The sequence below is a fragment of the Acyrthosiphon pisum genome, chromosome A1 (assembly GCF_005508785.2).
Source record: "Acyrthosiphon pisum isolate AL4f chromosome A1, pea_aphid_22Mar2018_4r6ur, whole genome shotgun sequence".
Lineage (NCBI taxonomy): Eukaryota > Metazoa > Arthropoda > Insecta > Hemiptera > Aphididae > Acyrthosiphon > Acyrthosiphon pisum.
The window spans coordinates 160,852,883-160,873,404 of NC_042494.1; the positions used below are offsets into that span (position 1 = coordinate 160,852,883).

The 20,522-nt window shown below is 27.9% G+C and overlaps 1 protein-coding gene across 9 annotated transcripts; it reads right to left on the minus strand.

Annotated features, from left to right (window-relative positions):
- Positions 1-2,699: 2,699 nt before the first annotated feature.
- On the minus strand, positions 2,700-20,522 carry LOC100168068 (2-oxoglutarate dehydrogenase, mitochondrial). 9 transcript variants are annotated; one of them, XM_016802818.2, is made up of 18 exons: positions 19,900-20,522; positions 17,636-17,892; positions 15,188-15,400; positions 11,821-11,926; positions 9,635-9,697; positions 8,976-9,231; positions 8,626-8,860; positions 8,351-8,530; positions 7,889-8,069; positions 7,518-7,645; positions 7,303-7,455; positions 6,970-7,198; positions 6,487-6,765; positions 6,154-6,332; positions 5,950-6,072; positions 5,414-5,880; positions 4,916-5,026; positions 2,700-3,486 (listed from the first exon to the last, which is right to left on the minus strand). In XM_016802818.2, exons 2-18 carry the CDS (start codon positions 17,885-17,887, stop codon positions 3,387-3,389), a joined length of 3,255 nt encoding a protein of 1,084 aa, XP_016658307.1. In that variant the 5' UTR covers positions 17,888-17,892; positions 19,900-20,522; the 3' UTR covers positions 2,700-3,386. The 9 variants fall into 9 exon arrangements, with proteins under 9 accessions (XP_016658307.1, XP_016658309.1, XP_029344572.1 ...); XM_016802820.1 differs by lacking the exon at positions 19,900-20,522 and adding an exon at positions 18,585-18,747; XM_029488712.1 differs by lacking the exon at positions 19,900-20,522 and adding an exon at positions 18,670-18,730.

A 20,522-nucleotide genomic window follows, 5' to 3' on the forward strand; every position in this document is an offset into this window, starting at 1 on the left:
TGATATTATATCATTGAATTCAAATTTAATACTATCCATTATACAGTGACCCACTTGTAACCTACTGAAGAACATGACTATCGATTTAAATTTTAAGCAGGCAATATGGGTGCAAATAGCAATAATATTATAAATAAATTATAATCAGTGGTCGAATATTTAAAACGATTTTTTTTACCAAAACAGGGTGCTGTATTACGGTACCTATATTTTTGCTAATGACAAAATTACTAATGTCTTAATGTATAATTAAATTAGTTCAGGCGGGTATCTAGAAAAAATGGGGAAAGATTTATTCAAGTACACAAAAGCAAATATAGGTAGATAAGAGTGAAATATTTGAAATACCTAAGACCTAGGGGGCTTCAGCTCCAGTCTGATTGCCTCCAGGGGCGTACACAAGGGGATGGTGTGGAGTTCTAATCCCACATTGCCTTATTTTTTTTAGGGTATTTTAAATACATATTATACATATATTATTACATAAATTATGATATAAAGATACTAAGATACCTGAAAACGACTTTTTTCGTTCATAAACTATAGCTTAATTTTTTTCACAGATTCGAACCTCCAATACTGTGTATACCATACCATGGGGAGGGAGGATGAAAAGTTCAACCAAAAATTTGTTTCGAGTTACTCGGAACTAACTTGTCTTGAAGTTTGAATAATATGTGATGACTGGATGAGGTAGACAGTTAGGTCAATTGCTTCAGACGGGTTTATTGGAATGTTATTTTTTTCTACACTGTCAACTTGTTCAGTACCTATTTGAGAATTGGGTTACATGTTTGACAATTAATATTTTAATACCACTCTATACGAAGTTCACTTTGTCAGCGTGTTATTATAATATCATTCGTTTGCTATAATAATATTAGTATAATATCTGAACGTTAAAATAATTTGACGCAATTCTACTCGATCGAGGATTAACAAACCTTAATCCACATTATCCATTTAACCACCTAGTATTAAAAGCTTTATTCAAATATTAATATTAAACATAGAAGCTCCATCTCCATGTTACGTAAAAATACACCCGTCCAATACAATTTTTGTGTACTCATAGTCGTATAACCTAACCCATACCGGCTATACCTAATGTTATCTAGGTACTATATATCAAATTTATTACTCATAATATATTACTCTTATATAATACTTTATTTTTTATTGTTAAACAAAATAAATCATTATCTTGTGTACCTAGCTGCCTGATGTTTGTCAGTCACAAGTGTCAATAATTTAAAGTTATAAACATATTTTTCCTTTTAAGTATTGAAGAATGGATACAAACTAAATGTATAATTCAAGAATGATATATATCATTCTAAATTACGGAAAAGTGATAAATGTTTACAAGTTCGCTATACTATGTTTTATATATACCAATATTAGCCATAACAACGATTTGTCAGGATTACATTATATTCACTGCATACAGAAGACCTTCATACTGAATTAACAGGTTATATTTTTTGTTATTTTTGTTCTTAAACTATACATGACTATAAACTGTACACAAAAATATTATTTGCATTAAAACAAGAGGTACAAATATAGTAGTAGGTAAACATAGGCAATGCACAGGTATATAAGTAATAGGTTTGGTACTAAATAACAACTGCGTTCATACAGCTATTAAAATTATGGTTTTTTTTTTTTTAACGTTTATTTAAATATACACAATCTGTAATTGTTGTTTTACAATAAGTGCATTGGATGGAGGTGTCGTGGCTTGAGTTAAGAAGCCGCCCATTGGAGGCACTTAGGTAGGGATTTTACGCTAGGATTTTAACTTGCTAGTAAGAGAGGGTGGGATTACAAATTGAGGGAGGTAGAGGTATAAACAATTATAGATTAGTAGGTCACGACACCAGGTACGTTTTAGACGCCTTCTGGGGTCACCAGGAATAGCGTTGGTAGATAGCTCTGAAATCAAGGGATTACGATGGCTGTGGAACTTAGAGTGTGTGCGTTTGTAGAAAGTTTTTGCGACGTTTTGGACTGTTGGAATGGCTAGATCTTTATGTAGAGTGTCGTTAGATACATAGTAGGGAGCTTTGGTTATTTGACGGAGACATTTTGATTGGAAGATTTGAATTTTGTTTAAGTTGGACTTTTTGGCTGCACCCCAGAGTTGGATACCGTATGTCCAGATCGGTTTGAGAAGAAGTTTGTATAATAGTAGCTTGTTTTTTAAGTTGATGTGTTGTGATGTGAGGAGATTACGTAATTGGCGAGAGCGATTATTTAAGGCAAGTCTTTTGTTGTGGGTGTGAGTTGCCCAAGTTAACCTGCGGTCTAAATGTAGACCTAGGTATCGGACATTTTGGGCGGTTGGTAGAGGTACGTTGTTGAGGTAGATGGGAGGGCAGACTATTTTCCTTACGTGTGAACGTACAATGGATGGATTTTGTTTCGTTGATTTTTATTCCCCAGTCTTTGTACCAGGTTGATAAGAGATTGAGGTGATTTTGTACGAGGTTTGAGGCTATTTCGGGGTCGGAATGAATCGCTAGAAGCGCCTTGTCGTAAAATTATGGTTAAATCAAAATAATAGAGATTACCTCACTAGATAATATTTTGAAATACAATTATCCTAAAAATTTCAAAGATCAAGGAACAAAACTTGTTTTCTCAGAATGTCCAAGTACTGTAATGGAGCATATAAATATAATACAACACATAAATTAAAAGTCTGTAGTATGGACCAAAATATATTTCAACGAATAACACAATAGAGCTTTAATCATACAAGTTGATCGTAGGTAATTGGTGCATTAAGTCAATAATATTAGTGATTGTTTAAAAGAATACTTTTGTAGTAGGTACAAATTCATTAAATTATTAATGACTACCATAATAATATAACATAACATACAATACTGAAGACTCAGTTAACTAAATACATTTTTGGTAGTCAATTTAAAATATATTCACTATCTTACAAATACTTTCACATTGAATGGTATAAGTACATAATTTAGTTGGGTTTGCTATGCAAACATTATGTGAATTAAATAAACAAAGTCTATAGTAGATATTAAAAACTTTAGGTGTGATGATAAAGCTGTTCAAGAAACTAAAAACAAAATATTATGGTTTTTAAAATCAATAATATTTAAGTAAGTTAAACAAAAACCTTATATTTTAAGCTGTAAATCAAATACTATGATACAATTAAAAACTAATAACATTTTTATTAAATAATAAATTAACAATTTTTAATACAATGTATGTATAAGTTTGAATCATATATTAAGTGTTAGCATATCATGTTTTAAGGATACAGAGAATTTGATTTGTAACATATTAACATCTACCACATACTTGGATATTATGTTGACATTTATTTATTTAAGTTTTATTTTCTAATTTTAAACTGCGAATGACCGGTCAAGAAGTGCTTTTAGTTCTCTTAAATGTTGCATTTTACTTCCAGTTGCAGATGATGCCGCTGTTGGTCGTCCAGCATAACTATAATAACAAATACAATAATTTTCAGCCATATGTAACAGATAAACACGTTTTCAAATGTGTTTTATAAGTTATCGGTTTTTATTAAAAACAAAAATTAAACAACTCCGTGTCAGATTGGATAACCAATAAAATCAAGGTGATTTGTTTCTATTCAAAGTTAAAACATTTATTTGTGTCTATATAAGATTATTATATCATCTAAGCAGTCATTATACTCATCACCTTATTAAATGTTTATATATAATATATATTATATTTATTCAGTTTTTACTTGTAAGTACCCTAGGTATTTATGTTCATATTTTTAATTTTTAATTTTGGTAACTTTGTTTTCATTTTCCATTGCATTATTAAAAACACCCATATTCTTAATTTTCCATTCTAATTTTTAGTTCTGAGCAGAGCAATGAATGTATTGATTTTACAACAAAGTGTTTTGTACCGTGTATACAATACCATGTATGTATGAATGGGCTTATTATGGAAAAAAAATAATTTGATCTTCAATTTTAAGGGTGGTTAAACGAATTGGATCTAGTTGGTATTTCAAGAAGGTCAAGATTAAAAATTTTCTGTACTTTTCATAATAATTAGGAATTTTTTTTATAAATGTTTAAAGTTAACATTTTGTTAAAATCATGAAAATTTGCAATTTATTTTGTAGTTAGCAATTTTATAAAATTGTCAATATTTATAGATAAGGCTTAAAAATTGAATACAAGGTTCCTCTTAAGTACCTAGTTCATATTAAAATCAAAAATCTATTATATTCCAATTTTATATTTTATTTGATATTTATTTTTTTTTAAATTTGATAAAATTAGATAATTAAACAAAAAATAAATATTACAAATAATGTGAAATTATTCATGGTTTCAATGAATTTCATCAAAATTTAAACTTCAAATACTAATAAAAAAATTGTAGATATGTATTTTTGACATTTTTTAACAACCATTAAAACTACTTATGAGTAACCTTGTATTCATATTTCATTGTTCAAGTTTTTAGACCTTGAAACAAAAATGTGTCAATAACATTTTTTTAATAAAACTAAAGAAGTCAAACATTTCAAACATATTTAAATAGCTCTAAAAGAGCTAAATTATTTTATCACATCTAGAAAACCATAATATAAATATTTGTTTAACATTTAAAGTATCTACGGCTTTATGAATTATTACAAAAAAACAAATCTATTTGATCAAAAACTGGCATAACAAAAATATTCCCATATTCCAATGTTTTTTTGGTTAGTTTTTTTCGGATAGTTTTAAATAGTACTGAGAATTTCATATATTTTAAATAACTGATTAGATGAAATTGACTACTAAAATAAAAAAACATTCCTCATTCAATCATTCTAAGACCAATACATTTCTCGCTCACTCAGAATCTAAAATATATTTATTTATTGTTATCTCACCTAATACTTCGAGTTGGATTTTTCTGGTCGGATAAACTTGTTTTTGTAATACTGTCATTTGAATGTGAAGAAAATATTCGTGAAAAAAATCCAGAATTTTTAATAGATGTCCTGCACAAATAACAAAATACTATTGTTTTTTCCTATGCATATTCTCTCTAAATGTATTTTATTTAATTATAATTAAGGGACAAACAGGCAATTAATATACAAAAGTTTATATAATTAGTCATAAACTAATTCCTTCTTTTAAGGCAAAAAAATTTATTTTTATACTGTTTTTTGTTACTAATTAAATTGTATTCGTGTATAATACTTTTATAATATAAAAATCAAACAAAATATATGAATTTTGAACCTGGCCATTAAATGATTACCAAACATATGTTTATATTTGTCTATCTTTTTTAGTTACTATTTTACTACCTGAATTAGTCATTTATATATTTATTCCAATATCACCCTTTTATTCCCAAATAAATGTGTAAATTAACTCACCCAATAGTTTTGGTATTGTTCAATACTGTGTGAAACCTTGGTTGTACGTAAGGCCATGGTCCTTGATTTTTATGTTCTTCCTGTGACCATAAAATATCTGCGTTAGGGTACTTGGCGCATTCTTGTTTGACCAAATCAAATGGGAATGGTGATATTTGTTCAACTCGAGCAATAGCTACAGTATCCACGAGATTATGTTCTTCTCTAGCTTTGGTTAAATCATAGTATACTCTTCCAGAACAGAATATTAATCGTTTAACATTGCACGCATTATCAGCTGCAGCACCCTTTTCTGGGATTATTCTCAAAAATTCTGTATCTTCATTCATTTCATCAAAACTAGACTTAGCTTCAGGATGACGTAACAAAGATTTAGGAGTCATAATAATTAGTGGTTTACGGAAAGGTAGGGCAATTTGACGACGAAGTATGTGGAAATAATTAGCTGGTGTAGAACAATTTGCAACCTTAAAAGTGAAAAAAGTATGTTTATTAAAAATAAATTAATATTTTTAATTAAAAAAACTAATACTTACAATCCAGTTAATATCATGCAATTGACGAACAGCAAATTCATCGCTTTCTGGAGGGAAATAATCTGGATCGTCAGAACTCATTTGCAAGAATCGTTCAAGTCTGGCTGATGAATGTTCCGGTCCCTGAAAGTTTCAAAAATAATTATATTTTACCTACATTTATATATAAACCTGAATAACGATAATAATGTAATAATGTATTACCATTCCTTCAAGACCGTGGGGCAGTAACATAACAAGACCAGATTGTCTAACCCATTTAGCTTGTCCAGAGCCAACAAACTGATCAATTATACATTGAGCAGTATTGTTGAAGTCACCAAACTGAGCTTCCCAGCACACCAAAGCATTTGGATTTGTCATCGAAAATCCCAATTCAAAACCTTGAATGGAAAATTAACTTATTTTAATTAAATTCAATCAATAATAATTTTATATCATACACAAAATAAGATAAAATATCAATTTATAGAAGATAAGAGTAATATTTAATGTATGAATTATATATATTTATTATTATAAAATATATATAGTTACCTAAAACGGCAAATTCAGACAAAGAACTATTGCATACAGTATATGGTGCCTGGTCAGGATATAAATTGCACAGAGGTCTGTATGTGGCTTTGTCAACAAGTTGGTGATGAAGTACATGATGCCGATGAGAAAATGTGCCTCTTTCAACATCTTGTCCACTTAATCGAACATGAACTCCATCTTTCAATAGAGATCCAAAAGCCATTGCCTCTCCCAATGCCCAGTCAACAGTACGATTTTCAACCATTTGCATGCGAGCCTTTAAAATTCTTTCAATACCTAAAATTAAATATTATATATATTTAAAAATATAATTTGCATTAATATGTTATCTTATTTTAGTTTAACCTTAAATTAATAATTCAAACCATTTGTGGTACCTGTATAAAATATATATTTTTTAATAAAATTAATTAATTCTAAAAATACCTCCCGGAAAAAGCATACAACACCACAATTGAATAATTACTAATTATTAAGTACCTCTGTGTATAACAAACTCAGCAGCATTTGGAGGAGGTGATGAAAATCGTTTACCAATATGTGTTAAAGTTTCTTCTTTTACTCCAGACTTTGATGCTTTTAATGGATCTTTTCCCTCAAAAAATCCGGACCATGGGGAATCTAACCAATCTTTATATTTAATAGTAGTTTCTTTTCGTGAAGCTGTGTAAGCTTCCTCACAAATTTTATCATATTTATCCCAAACGTCCTAAAGAATAAAGTGAAATTACGTTAAATTTATAAATTAAATAATTTGATACCTACATATTTATTAGTTTAATTTTATATTTAACACTGTGTATAACGCATTACCTTAACTTCTTCTTTTGTAACTACTTTTTCTTCAATTAATTTGTCTGCATACTTGTCCAAAACTGGTGGAGTTTTTTTTATTACTTTGTACATGATAGGTTGTGTGAACATGGGTTCATCTATTTCATTATGACCGTATCTTCTGTAACTTACCTTTAATTTAAATATAAAAATTAAATAAGAACACAAATATTTATTTATTTTTAAATCTTTACAAGGTCAATGACAACATCTTTATGGAAAACATTTCTCCATTCAGCAGCAATATTGCAAACATGCATAACTGCTTCGGGGTCATCAGAGTTGACATGGAAAATTGGAGCATTTACAACTCTAGCAACGTCTATAATAAACAATATTATATTTTAATTATAACATACTTATATAATTTTTAAATACAATTTTAAACATGCACATGGTAGGTGCATAATAATATTATAAATCATAAAATAAATAATTTATTTTATAGTGTAATAATATATGAATATAAATTAACTTGAATTGATGATTTATTTGATCATGTACATATATTATTGTTTCTTTACATTTATGTAATAATATATTTTTTACTGTTTGAAAACATTACCTGTACAATATGGTGATGATCGTGAATGTCGCGGATCAGTAGTGAAACCAATTTGATTATTGACAACAATGTGAATTGTACCATGAGTAGTATAATCGGGAAGATCAGATAAATGGAATGTTTCATACACAACACCTTGACCACAAAACGCTGCATCTCCATGAAGTAAAAGAGACATAACCTAATTTAAAAATATAAAGTTATACTAAACTACAATACAACTATAAATTGTCATTACAAAATTGGTAAATATAAACACATTTATATTCAAATTTAAATTTTGATTACCCTATATTAAAAATATGATAGTAAAATTTATACGTAAAACTATGTCCACTTACACTCACAAAAAGTTATTGTTTCTTTATTAACAGTTAAGTTAATAATTTATTTTTTAACAAAAATAATGTCTTCTATTTACCTATTTGTATTCTGACATTATAATTTAATTAGAATACTAACTTTTTTTCCTTCACCATCTCCTCTATAGAACTGTTCAGCTCTAGTTTTTCCTTGTACCACTGGATCTACAGCTTCTAAATGTGATGGATTAGCCACAACAGCTAGACGTACATTCTTATTTGTTGCTCGATTCAAACGTTCTATGTATGTACCCAAATGATACTTAACATCTCCTGATCCCTAAAATTAATGTGCATTTAAAACAATTACATTTTTAATGTACTCTGTAATTATTTCTTATACAAGTTTAAACTATAAGTTAAATACTAAATTACATCATCTTCAGCTTCCAACGCAGCAAATTGCGTAAATATTTGACTTAAAGGTTTACGACAAATATTTGCTAAAACATTTAATCTTCCACGATGAGGCATACCCATAATAACTGATTCTACACCATAATCAGTAGACTTATCTATAACTTGTTTCATGGCTGGTATTAAAATTTCACACCCTTCTAAGCCAAACCGTTTTTCGCTTGACCATTTACGAGCCAAGAAAGATTCAAATCTAATAAAAAAAAAACCAAACATTGTAATGAAGTTGACCCATGTTAAACAAATTAGAAATATTGATAATTTGAATTAGCTTTTATTTTATCTAGTAAATAAATCGATTTTTTTACCCTGTGGCTCGAGTAAGTCTGGCTAATATAAGTCTTTTTTGTTCTTTTTCCATTTCCATTATGCCAGGTGTTTCCATCCGTTGTCTAATCCAATTACATTGTTCCAACGAATTAATAAACATGAATTCAACACCAATTGAACGGCAATATGTATTTTCTAAACGGTTCAAAATTTCTTTTAACGGTAATGCATTTTCTTTGCCACCAATAAATGTTGTAGATGGTAGTTTGAATACACGTTCCATATCAGCTTCCTCTGTTATTAATGAAATAAAGAAGTTGTATTAATTCAAATAAATAACAGTTAAAACAATAAGAGTAATAATTAGAGCCCGGAATTAAATGCATCTGCATATTTGTACTAAGTGTATGTATCACAATTTATAATAAATAACATAATGCATATAATTGCATATTTAGCCACTTTTTAAATTAATATAAATCCGGGCTCTAGTAATCATGAAAAAATGGAAAAATACATTATCTTTTTAAGTGTAGGTGCACCTAAATAATGAGATTATACATTTTCACAAAATTTAATTAAACAGTTATGTTAGTTAAAAATCAATCAGACACACACAAAATCATCAATAATGTTGAGCATGCATAAATAATAATTAAAATATAATATGTATAAATAGCACAAACTTACTACATACCCATTAATTCGGCTACTTTATTCTGTAGGTGTTGAGAATATGTAGTATTATCGGGTGGTTTGCCTACAAATAAACTCTCAGTTTAAAAAAAAACAAGTCCAAAAATCAATAAAAATGTTAATTAAGTTTAAAATAGGAATACTTAATTCAAGAAAAATAAAAAATAATTTTTTCTAATTAGTGCTTATAAATTAAAAGTAAAAGATTAATGTACTAAGTATTAGATTATTAAAACTAAAATAAAATCTAATTGATACGATTTCTACACTAAGTTAAACTGTATTATCAATCTACAATGTTAAACAAATTATTGAAAATTATTTTATTGACTTTTAACAAATCAGATATTTCTACTTTCAAAACTATTTAAATCATAAGTAATTTATTTAAAGAATTTGATCTCTAATTATCTTAATAACATATACATTTTGATTAAGTTTTTTTTAAATAATTTACTTTCCTGAGATACATAAAATGTATTATTTTATTTTATTAATTTGTATAAAGGAATAGGGCATTAAGTTGTAGTAAACGATGAAATTAAATGGTCTAGTACTAACTTGTCATCATAAAATTGGAGCTATAAATGTATATGAAAAAGCAAGATTGACAAAACAAGCAGCAATGAACAAAAAGCAAATTTTAAGATCATGTTTTTAATAAAGTAAGAAACAACATGGATAATAATTTGTGTTAAGGCGCCCGGTGCTGATGCTATTTTGTCCTCAAAAATATACTCTGCGGGAATAACGATACCACCTTGTAGAATTAACCAAATTTCTTTTTTTTTTTTAAAGCTAGAGGGAAATATTCTACAGCCCGCATCAATCTCTGTTTTTCAATATTTTAATCTCAAACTTTATAATATGTCTAAAAATATACAAGATAAAAAGCATTTTTTTACAAATTTTTTAATACAATTATTTGAAATAAAATACAAAACCAGAGATTGATGCGGGCTGTAGGAAGTCTTCTACTTTCAGATAAAAAAAAGTCATCAAAATCCGACAATTCTGCTAAGCTTGAGAGTTATTCCCGTAAAGTAATTTCTTTTTATATAATACACCCTATCAACCCCCCCCCCCCTCTAAATAGGTATTGGGTAGTAGATTATTGGAAAAGTCTTATAATTGAGGTGGCAACTTAAATATAAAATTAAATTTTAAAATTTTATAGAATTATGGACATTTTGAAAAACTGGCACTGGGACACTTAATAACAAAATGCAGAAATTCAAAAATATAAATAAAATTGTTTGCATTTATAGTTAACACTGTACAGAATTAACAGAAATAATTTGAAAATATTGCTCTTCTTTTTATTCCAAAATATAATTTGATAAGTATTAATAATTAATAAAATGTATCTAAAAATAGAAAAAAATTTACATTTTTTAATTCAATATTTAAAGTTAGTAATGTATATCTGTCCATTAAATAAGTTATAATCTATACGTGTATAAGTAGTCTTATAAGTTCAATAAAATCTGAAGTTAATTTATTAGTGTTTATTTTCTTTAAATATTTAAAAATGAATGTACATTTTAAATTTCTATTTCTATAAAATACTATCTAAAAATTGTTTAAAAATCAATCACATGCATGTAATAGAAATTAAGTTATTAATAAATTGAATAAATGTAATAACTTATTAGTTATTATAATAATTATAGTACCTAATATAGATTGTATATTGTATTCAGGGCATATACTTTTATCTTTACATAATACATTACGTCCCTGTTCACACAAAATACACTAAATTCGACTTAGAAATTTGTATTTCAACAATAACAAGAACTATACACATTTCACAGTGTCATATTATTTACAACTATTCATAAACAGCTACTTCCCTTAAGGGAAACTCAATTAAAAAAAGAAACAAACAAATTTGGTTACATATGGTATACATTAAAAGTTTGAAAAAATTGCAAAAGCTGATTCTCAACAATCATGTTTTTGGACTTTGTGTGTTTTGCATGAACGGGGACGAATTTAGCACTTATTACCTGCATAAACTAAAAAATTAGTTATAATCTCATGCAAATTACGCATTTAAATATTATTATTTATTAATATATAAAAATAAAAGTAGCTATAATCTGTAGACACAAAACAATTTTAATAAACAAACACAATATTGCAGTTAAATTTTAGGTGTACAATGCAAACTGTACTACTTACCAAATGGAGGATAGCAACCATATAAAATCTCTTGAGGAAATCTATCATCTTGGTCGACTTTACTTAAATTTAAAGGATCAAGGCGTGCAATATGATGTCCTCGTATCTAATAGGACGACAAACAAAAAAAAGCACAAACATTTTTATTTAAAACAACATACAATATTAGTAAAAATTAAAAATCATATTAAATTGAAACATTTTAAACTAATATTATCAAAGTAACAAATAATTAGTAAATTATCAAAATATATGAACAGTAGACAAATCCAAAACAAATAAATAGTTTAAGTACATAATGTAATGTACCTAACTAAATTGTGCACACTGTACGCCTATAGCCTATAATAAGTTATTATAATTCAACATCAATTTTATTTTTATTTTTTTATACTGAAATTACACTGACAAAATTAGGGATTTTAATATAAATTAATATAGTTTGAATTAAGTTTCAATTACAAAAAATTTTCAAATAATTGTAAACTATATTATTGTAAAACACACTAATTTAATAAATATAATATTGATCAATAATTTCAATTTAGAAATGAATCTATACAAAAATAATTTTCACATCAATTAAATAGAACAATATATTACAATTATAAAAAATAAAAATTTATGAAAAAACCCAAATATTAGTTTAAGAGATAGTCATAAGGTTTAATACAAGTAGGTAAGGTATACAACTAACTGATTTTTTGAAATTAAAAATTAAATAATTGTAAATAAAACTTATTTCACATGTTTTTAATTATGTGATTATAATTTTAAATTTACCATATATTTTTACTATTTTTTGGATATTTAATTTTTAAGTTTTGTGTGATAGTGTTAATACATATAAAAAAAAGTAGATATAATATATACCAATTACATATATAGGATATATACTCTATTCAGAATAACCTTGCCCACTCGATCGACGAAAACTCGTCGAGTTCGCGCATGTCTGTTGCCACCAGTTGGCGCTGATGTTTGCAGCAACGCCCCTGCCGACGTCCCGCAGGTATATACGTATACGATAGCGACCGGTGACGGAAGCCGTCGACAACTAACGACCAATCACAGCGCTCCTGACTTTCGCGAGGGGGTCTGACGGCTGCCGGCGGCTCAGTCGCGTGCGCGAAAGTGGGCAAAGTTATTCTGAATAGAGTATAGTCTAGTCTTATATCAAGAAATAAATTAGCCTGTTTTTTAGAAATATTTAAAAATCAATACAAGATTTATTACATGTATAGAAATTAGCATAATGTGTGTGTATAAGTATTATTTGTATTGTATTATGAAATTGATCAAAATTAATAATATTTTTAGTATTAATATTCAATAATTCAGTTACTTATGGTTAAGAGAAAAATTCAATTTAGACATGCACACGCCAGAAACTAGTACTGATAACATAAAAACAAAACTGTTTAAAAATACCTTAAATTTCTATTTACATTTTTAGCCCAATCTTACCAATTGAATGTTGTCTTAGAACAACATCATGAGGTCTACCTTTTTTGCGAGCATTTACCAAATCTGCATTTGTAAATCCAAGGGGATCAATTTGAGATACAAAATGACCTCGAACCTATAGTGTATAAAACTTAGGTAATATATTCCTTATTTAAAATGTCTAGCTTATCCAAACAAATAATATTACAATCAATTAAGACATAAATTAAAAAAATATTAGTCAACATTTTCAAGTTCAAAAATTCAATAATTTAATTTAAAAATAATTATCACCAATATCAAGTATAGTATCAATTGGTTTTCATTAAATATTGATATATAAAAATTACACTGCACATTCAAATGTATTTTAAATATAAAATAGGATACTCAAAATTCAAATTAAATTAAGTTTAATAATTAAAATAGTATAGACAATTTACATTTTAATTATTCAAATTTATAAACAATTGTATTAATCACATTTGGTATTTCTCATATTACATTTATGTTGGATTGATCCTAATATCCTAAGGCCCTAAATCACATGGATTAAATTTGTGTGTGGCAATACATCAACGTAAAATAGATCTACGTACACAAAAACATTCAGCATGTGTCAACTAATGGAAAGTAGACTTTGATTACTATATGAGAACAATTTTGGAGGACCTTTTAAAGAGGATATTACAGTATTATATTTTTTATATTATCTGAAAACATTTTTAAACACTAGGTATGATATACTAGTACATTGCATATATATTGTAAAATAATTATAAATAATACACTTTATGATTTACTAATTATAATACATTTTTAATATAATATTCTAAACTGTAAACAGGGGTGTATTGTGGGTATACACTCTATACCTCTCAGTAGATTTTCGATTTTCAGCGTGTACCTAATATAAAATATCATTTTACGGGTATACGCTCCTAAAATAACTCGAAAATAACTATAATGCTTTTGATTAAGAATTAGAACTCAAAAAAATATAACAACTTAATATGTTGATGAGAATGACAGCTATATAGCTTAGCCTAACCTACTAATACAATGTTTACAATTTATTTTGTATATTATACTAATACAGTGTTGATTTCTAGTGTAACTATAAAACATACAACTAATGCAAAGAAGGTTGTGGTTTTATTTATCTATACATATAAGATATAAAATCCAAATTCCACTTAGTCACTGATTGCTGTAACTCAAAAACTACGCAAAGTACAAATTTGAAATTTGGAATAGAAGTTCTTCTCATTTTTTTACCGTGCAATAAGAAAGGATTTGCTAAAATTCGCATTTTAAAGAGGAGCTCAAACAGGGATATTGAGGTTCACGATGGAAATTGGAAATTTTATTTTTATTTATTAATAGTTGCCATTGGTTACAGTTTACAGTAGAAATTAGTATTTTTTTATCATTGGTTATTCGGGCAAATCAGGTAAAAGCTTGCATCAAATCAAATTATTGAACATCGCCTACCAGGGTGACTGAGTTGCACTTACTGCAGCAAGTTACACCCAAAAAAAGTTGAACAATCATAATTTTTCAAGAGTTGCTATTTTATACGGGCAACAAAGTGCATGGGTTCAGCTAGTATTATGATATTTGAATACATATTTAAAATATAAATTATCGCAGTACCTATGTATAGTTGTACTATACTTCAATCAAATATAAGTTGTATGAAAATGAAACGTTATTGACTGTAATATAATTTTATAGTAATATTAGAAGTGATAAACATATTACAAGGGATTAACTTAACTTTTCGAGTGGAGTTTGTAAACATATTTTATGCTTAAAATAGGTACATCTTTTATTAGTGTGTATACCCATACATAACTTTATCAACATACCACTGATTATAAATTAAAATCTTAAACTTATATAACATAAAATATTATACCTGATATGATCTTATAATCGCTTGTACTGCCAAATGATCGTCAATCATTTTTTCACTAAATGTGCCACCAATTGCTGTTGTATTTTGTATTCCAGGTAATAAACTAGATAATAGTACTTCATTTTTTCCTGGTGGAGCCAATGATGGGGGTGCCTGATATGCCGCACCTGGCTGAGCGCCAGCATCACAGTTTTTAAAAAAAGTATCCCAAGACTATAAAAAACATAATGATTAATAACTAATAAGTAATAGAAAATATTAAATTTCAAATAACAGGGCTACAAGTATATAGGGTATAAATAAAAAATGATTAAAGTGATTCAATTATAAAATTCAGTGCCACAGCGACTTATTATTTACTTATTATTTGTATTTAATAATGCAAAAATATACAAATATAACTCAACATTTTAAACTTTTTAATTTATAACCAAGTATAGTAATATAATAGGTAATAACATATATTATAATAATAATAGTAAATACTAAATAGTAATAAACAAATAAATAATACTTTTAAACTTTTTAATTTCTACCCATTAATAGTAATATTAAGTAATAACATATTAGTAATGTAATGTATATTCAAATAATCGAATTATTCGAATATTCGAACACAGTATTCGATGGTACAATACCTATTTATTATTAATAAGTAATCCATATCTACACAACTAAAGATAAAGATAATGTATGTCAATGATTAATCGGCCTAAATACGAAAATAGTTATCTTGCAGGTACCCGTTCGTAGTTAGCTTTATTTTACTCGTTATCGCCGATGTCTCGTTTCTCGTACCTGTATTATACATTGAGTTTTTCTAATTGGTAAATGGTCTTTCGTTATATAATAATAATTTGATTATGTTATTCGAGTATTTTACATTATTTTTATTTTTGTAATTTAATTGCCCTGTCAAATAGTAAATATCGCTGGCTTTTAGTCCATTTCTTGCAAACCTTTATGCACTATAAGCCATATAATATTATTATTAAACGTTTTATGTAGCGCGAAAACTTAAACGAATAATTATTTTTGTTACGTATTGTATTGTAGCATCGAATACTGATATTCGAATTATTTACGTTAGAACTATAACATATGTATATTATAAAAGGCAGTGGCATAGCCAGGATTATGAAATGGTGGGGGTTTTAAGTATAGATTAAAACCAAGTTTTTACAGTTTTCGTAAATAAATAAATTAAGGTTTCAGAACTTGACTTGTTGCACAAAAAAATTATCAAAATATGCAGTTAAAACTCTCAAAATATGCTTAAATATATGTACCAGGTACCTACTATGTAGCAACATTTTTATATTATTTTTGAAAAATCATAAAACATATTGCAATTTTGGTATTAAAAAACTAAAAAATAAGTAGGTGTAATACCGTTACGGTTACGTAAATACGGTAAATATCATCAATATTAATATCAGAAAATGATTTTGGTATTTCATTTAATTTACAAATTGTTCCCAATAATGTTTTAATAATATCACACAATTCACTATACATGATATGAACTAAAAGTTCTTCTTTTTGCTTATGACCTGTAAACTTGATTAACACTTTTGCACTAGAGCAAACAAATAAAACCTCACACTTGATTGTGGGTATTATTAATAAACTTCTAATTTTTTGGTAACTTCTGGTACTTAAAATAGCTTGTTTTTATTTTGGTATAAACGTTAAAAAATATTTTTCAATTCCTTTCCAGTTTTGTAATAGTCTTTCAGTTATATTTTGTAATGTTAACCATCTAAACGTGACATGTTTGATAAAATGCTTTGTAGGTAGTTCAAGATCGTTTAAGATGCTCACAAATTCCTCCCAACGGGATGGAAATCCATAAAAATAATGATAAATTAACAAAATCAAATCTGATGCATCTCCTCCAAATTTACTTAAACCTTTTAAATATGCATTGTGTACAAAATGTATTTTCGTAGCACTGCACACAACACAAAATACGTCATTATCAAGTCGCTTAGCCCATTCTTTTACTTTAAAACCTTGGCCATCATATTTTTCAAACCAAACATCACTTAATTTGCATTTATCCATTTTTTCAACAAAACAACTATTTAAACATTAAAAATATAAAACTAAACAACAAACATACAACTAAATAGTAATTACTAATATCGGAACCATATTGTTTTTGATTTTTATTTAATTTTGAATTTCAATTTACGGTTATGATAAACTGATAAACAATAAGAAGGAAGGTGATATTAAAATCAATGTTACATATTTTTAAAATTTCATAATATTTGCTTGTCAATGACTCAATTAAAAAATTTAATTAAATTTCTAGAAAAAATTGATAAAAGTGAGGAATTTCTATAATAAGTGACAAAAAGTGACAAATAAAATATTAAGTGACAAAAAGTGAAAAAGTGATCTACTTGCAGCCCTGAAATAAATCTTAACATATTTACTTACAACATTGACACTTTTAGGATCTGCTAACCATGCATTATACATATCCTCGATATAAGAAGCTGAAGTGCCATTAAGAAACTGCTCTTGGTTAACATTGGTTGAATACTTATTCTCTGTAACGGGTAATGATTGAGTAGCTCTTATCAGAGATCTAGATTTCGGTCCAATTAACCATGTTGCAAATTTTTGTCTGCCAACTATTTGTGGCACACAAGGAACTAATTGATTTACAACTGACTGTGCTCGATGCATTATTCCTAAACAAATTGATTAATTAATGTTAGCAGATATAAAAATCAAACAAATTTAATTCATGCATAAATATTTCAAATACTATGTATTATAAAATTGCCACACAATAGACAATTTTCAAATAAAATCAAAAAAAGTATTATAAATAGTATGATAAATTATGAAAAAGTACAAGAATAAGACATCTTATTAAATTATTAGGCACTGAAGAATAAATTCAATAACAAAGAGAAATTTTTCTTATTTATTAAAGCAGCTAGATAATTAGAGTACCTAAGTACTATTTAACATAGGTACATGCAGATTTTTGTAATTATTTATTATTTAAGAACTAAAAGTGGCTATTCTATGTAGGTAATTTGTAGTCAATAATTAATTTTATAACATAATTCAAAATTAATTAAGAAATGAAAATGAAAATATGAATATATATATAGAGGTACCTACTTACTGGTAATTTATACATATTATTCATAATATAACACCTATAAGTATACCTAATATATATTATGTAAATGCAAATATGCAAAATACAATGTTCATGATTATAATCTGGATTCCAATGTTTCACACTGGGTTTGTACATAACCAAACAGAAAGCCAAATCAGTGTAAAAACTAAGATAATAAGACATTCAATAACAAATACCTAATAGTATATATTGTTCTTAAATTGTATGAATTTCAGTTTAAATTACCTGTATACGTGAGATTTATATGCTTGTTCTATAATTTTATGTAAGACAAATAGCAATTTTATAAATAGAATATTAAACAACATACTTTCTGGTACAAAGCCAAACGTCAATTGAAAGCGGTACAAGGACATTTAGTTTTTCTCATTATAAGACAAAATGTCGTTTAGGGGTAAAATAATTCAATAAGTTATATTGATATTAAATTGCATTTTAATTTATAAACACATATGTGTTACAATAAGTATTGATTATTTTACAAGTTGGTATTTATTTTTTCACATACCATTTCAACATAATTTCTAGTTAACTACCTACTTTATAATTGAGTAATTTAAATAACTACTAGTTAGTAGTTTTTCTTTTTTATCAATGTAAGCAAAATTGTTAGATTACAGAAATTAATATTGAGCAATATTTTATATTTGACACTTGTTATTAAGTATTGAATGTTATCATCCAATTATCTAAAAGTATTAAATAATTAACTGTAGAAATAATCAGATAATTATTAATTATTCATTTGAAATCAGAATAAATTAGTAAAATACATTCTTAAGAGTACATATCTTGATACCTAATTCAGAATAACAACACTAATATACTATCATTTACTATATAGGTTCCAATTTAACGGTATGGGTATGGTAGCGACTAGCAAGCCTATCTATATTTACTAACCTAGTGCAATATGCATAACGCAATTTATGCACCTAGACGTAGTACTTATTCTTTATAAGTCTAGGGATTAACGTAGAATAATAAAAACAAAGAAGGCACGCTGGGTGTACTAATATACTTCTTATACAACTTCTAACCATAGTCCAAAGTATAATAATATGATACAACATGTAAACGTATTGTGTATTAAATATGTAGGTAATATAGTTTTATTATACTAATAATTTATTGTAGCACAATAAATTATGCAGAGGTAAAATTTTAAGCCTATGTTTACAGTCGGTAGGTGAGGTAGTGATCTATATATTAAGGAAAAAACGGCGTGTTGATTATTGCAGCAGTAGGTCGAATGGGTTACTCAGGGGAACAGGGATTTGAACGCGGACCGTCCAACATGATTTATGTAAATGTCACCTTGACCTAGGATAACACGGATAAGTGCGGCGCTGTCGAGTGTTAATCACACGACGTAGTTCCGGTTCGTCGAAAAAAAAACGCCTAGTCGATGAGCTGGTGGTTAAGTGGTCACCGTGTGACGGACGAGAAAAGCTATCTGATAACGGTTAATGAGTATAAAAAAAAAAAAAAACCAACCTAGTTATGAATTATTATGATTTATGAATTCGGTCTGACTTACTTTCTGCGTTCGGACGACGAAAACAGTGCGATCGATGGTGCCGTAGATATCGTGTCTGACGACGGTGTCGCCGGATCGCTGATGTATATTATAGTCTGCTGTGGCAAGCGTGTCGCCGACGCGGGCAATGTTGACGCGCGAAAAGAAGGAAAATGATTGAAAAAAAAAAATCGAAAACCTCTTCGGGCGGACCGTCTCGGCACGAGCTACATGGGGTTCAGGTGTGATATTGCCTGAAATTTCCGCAAACGGTTACTCCACGGTACGACCGGACGAACAGCTGTGTCGTGGACTACTGAACGCTGGTCTGGGAATAGGTATCGATACCACGAACTGCGCTACTGACCGGCAACGTGACGTGATCATAAATAATAAATAATTACGCGGCGCAACGAAGTCGCGCTTGTGTATACGTACGACGAGGTGACGGCCGCGCAAGTCCTTGGTGCAACCGAAAACGACGTGGAAAAAAAAAGGAAAATAGTAGGTATAATAAAGGTAGCCGGTTGGACGTTGGTGTAATGGGTGACAGAGAGGGAGTGAGAGAGGGAATAATATAAGTGACGAGTGAGTGACACGAGAGAAAACGGTGTAGTGTAACGCTATTATCACGCGCGCGAACG

Bases quoted from the DNA above. Each gene is read 5' to 3' on its own strand.
- LOC100168068 (XM_029488712.1), bottom strand. From the start codon at position 18,715: ATGTCCTTGTACCGCTTTCAATTGACGTTTGGCTTTGTACCAGAAA. The intron at 9,232-9,634 runs GTATGTAGTAAG...CATTAATAACAG, and splicing joins TAAAGTAGCCGAATTAATGG to AGGAAGCTGATATGGAACGT. The intron at 6,073-6,153 runs GTAATACATTAT...TGAAACTTTCAG, and splicing joins CCCACGGTCTTGAAGGAATG to GGACCGGAACATTCATCAGC.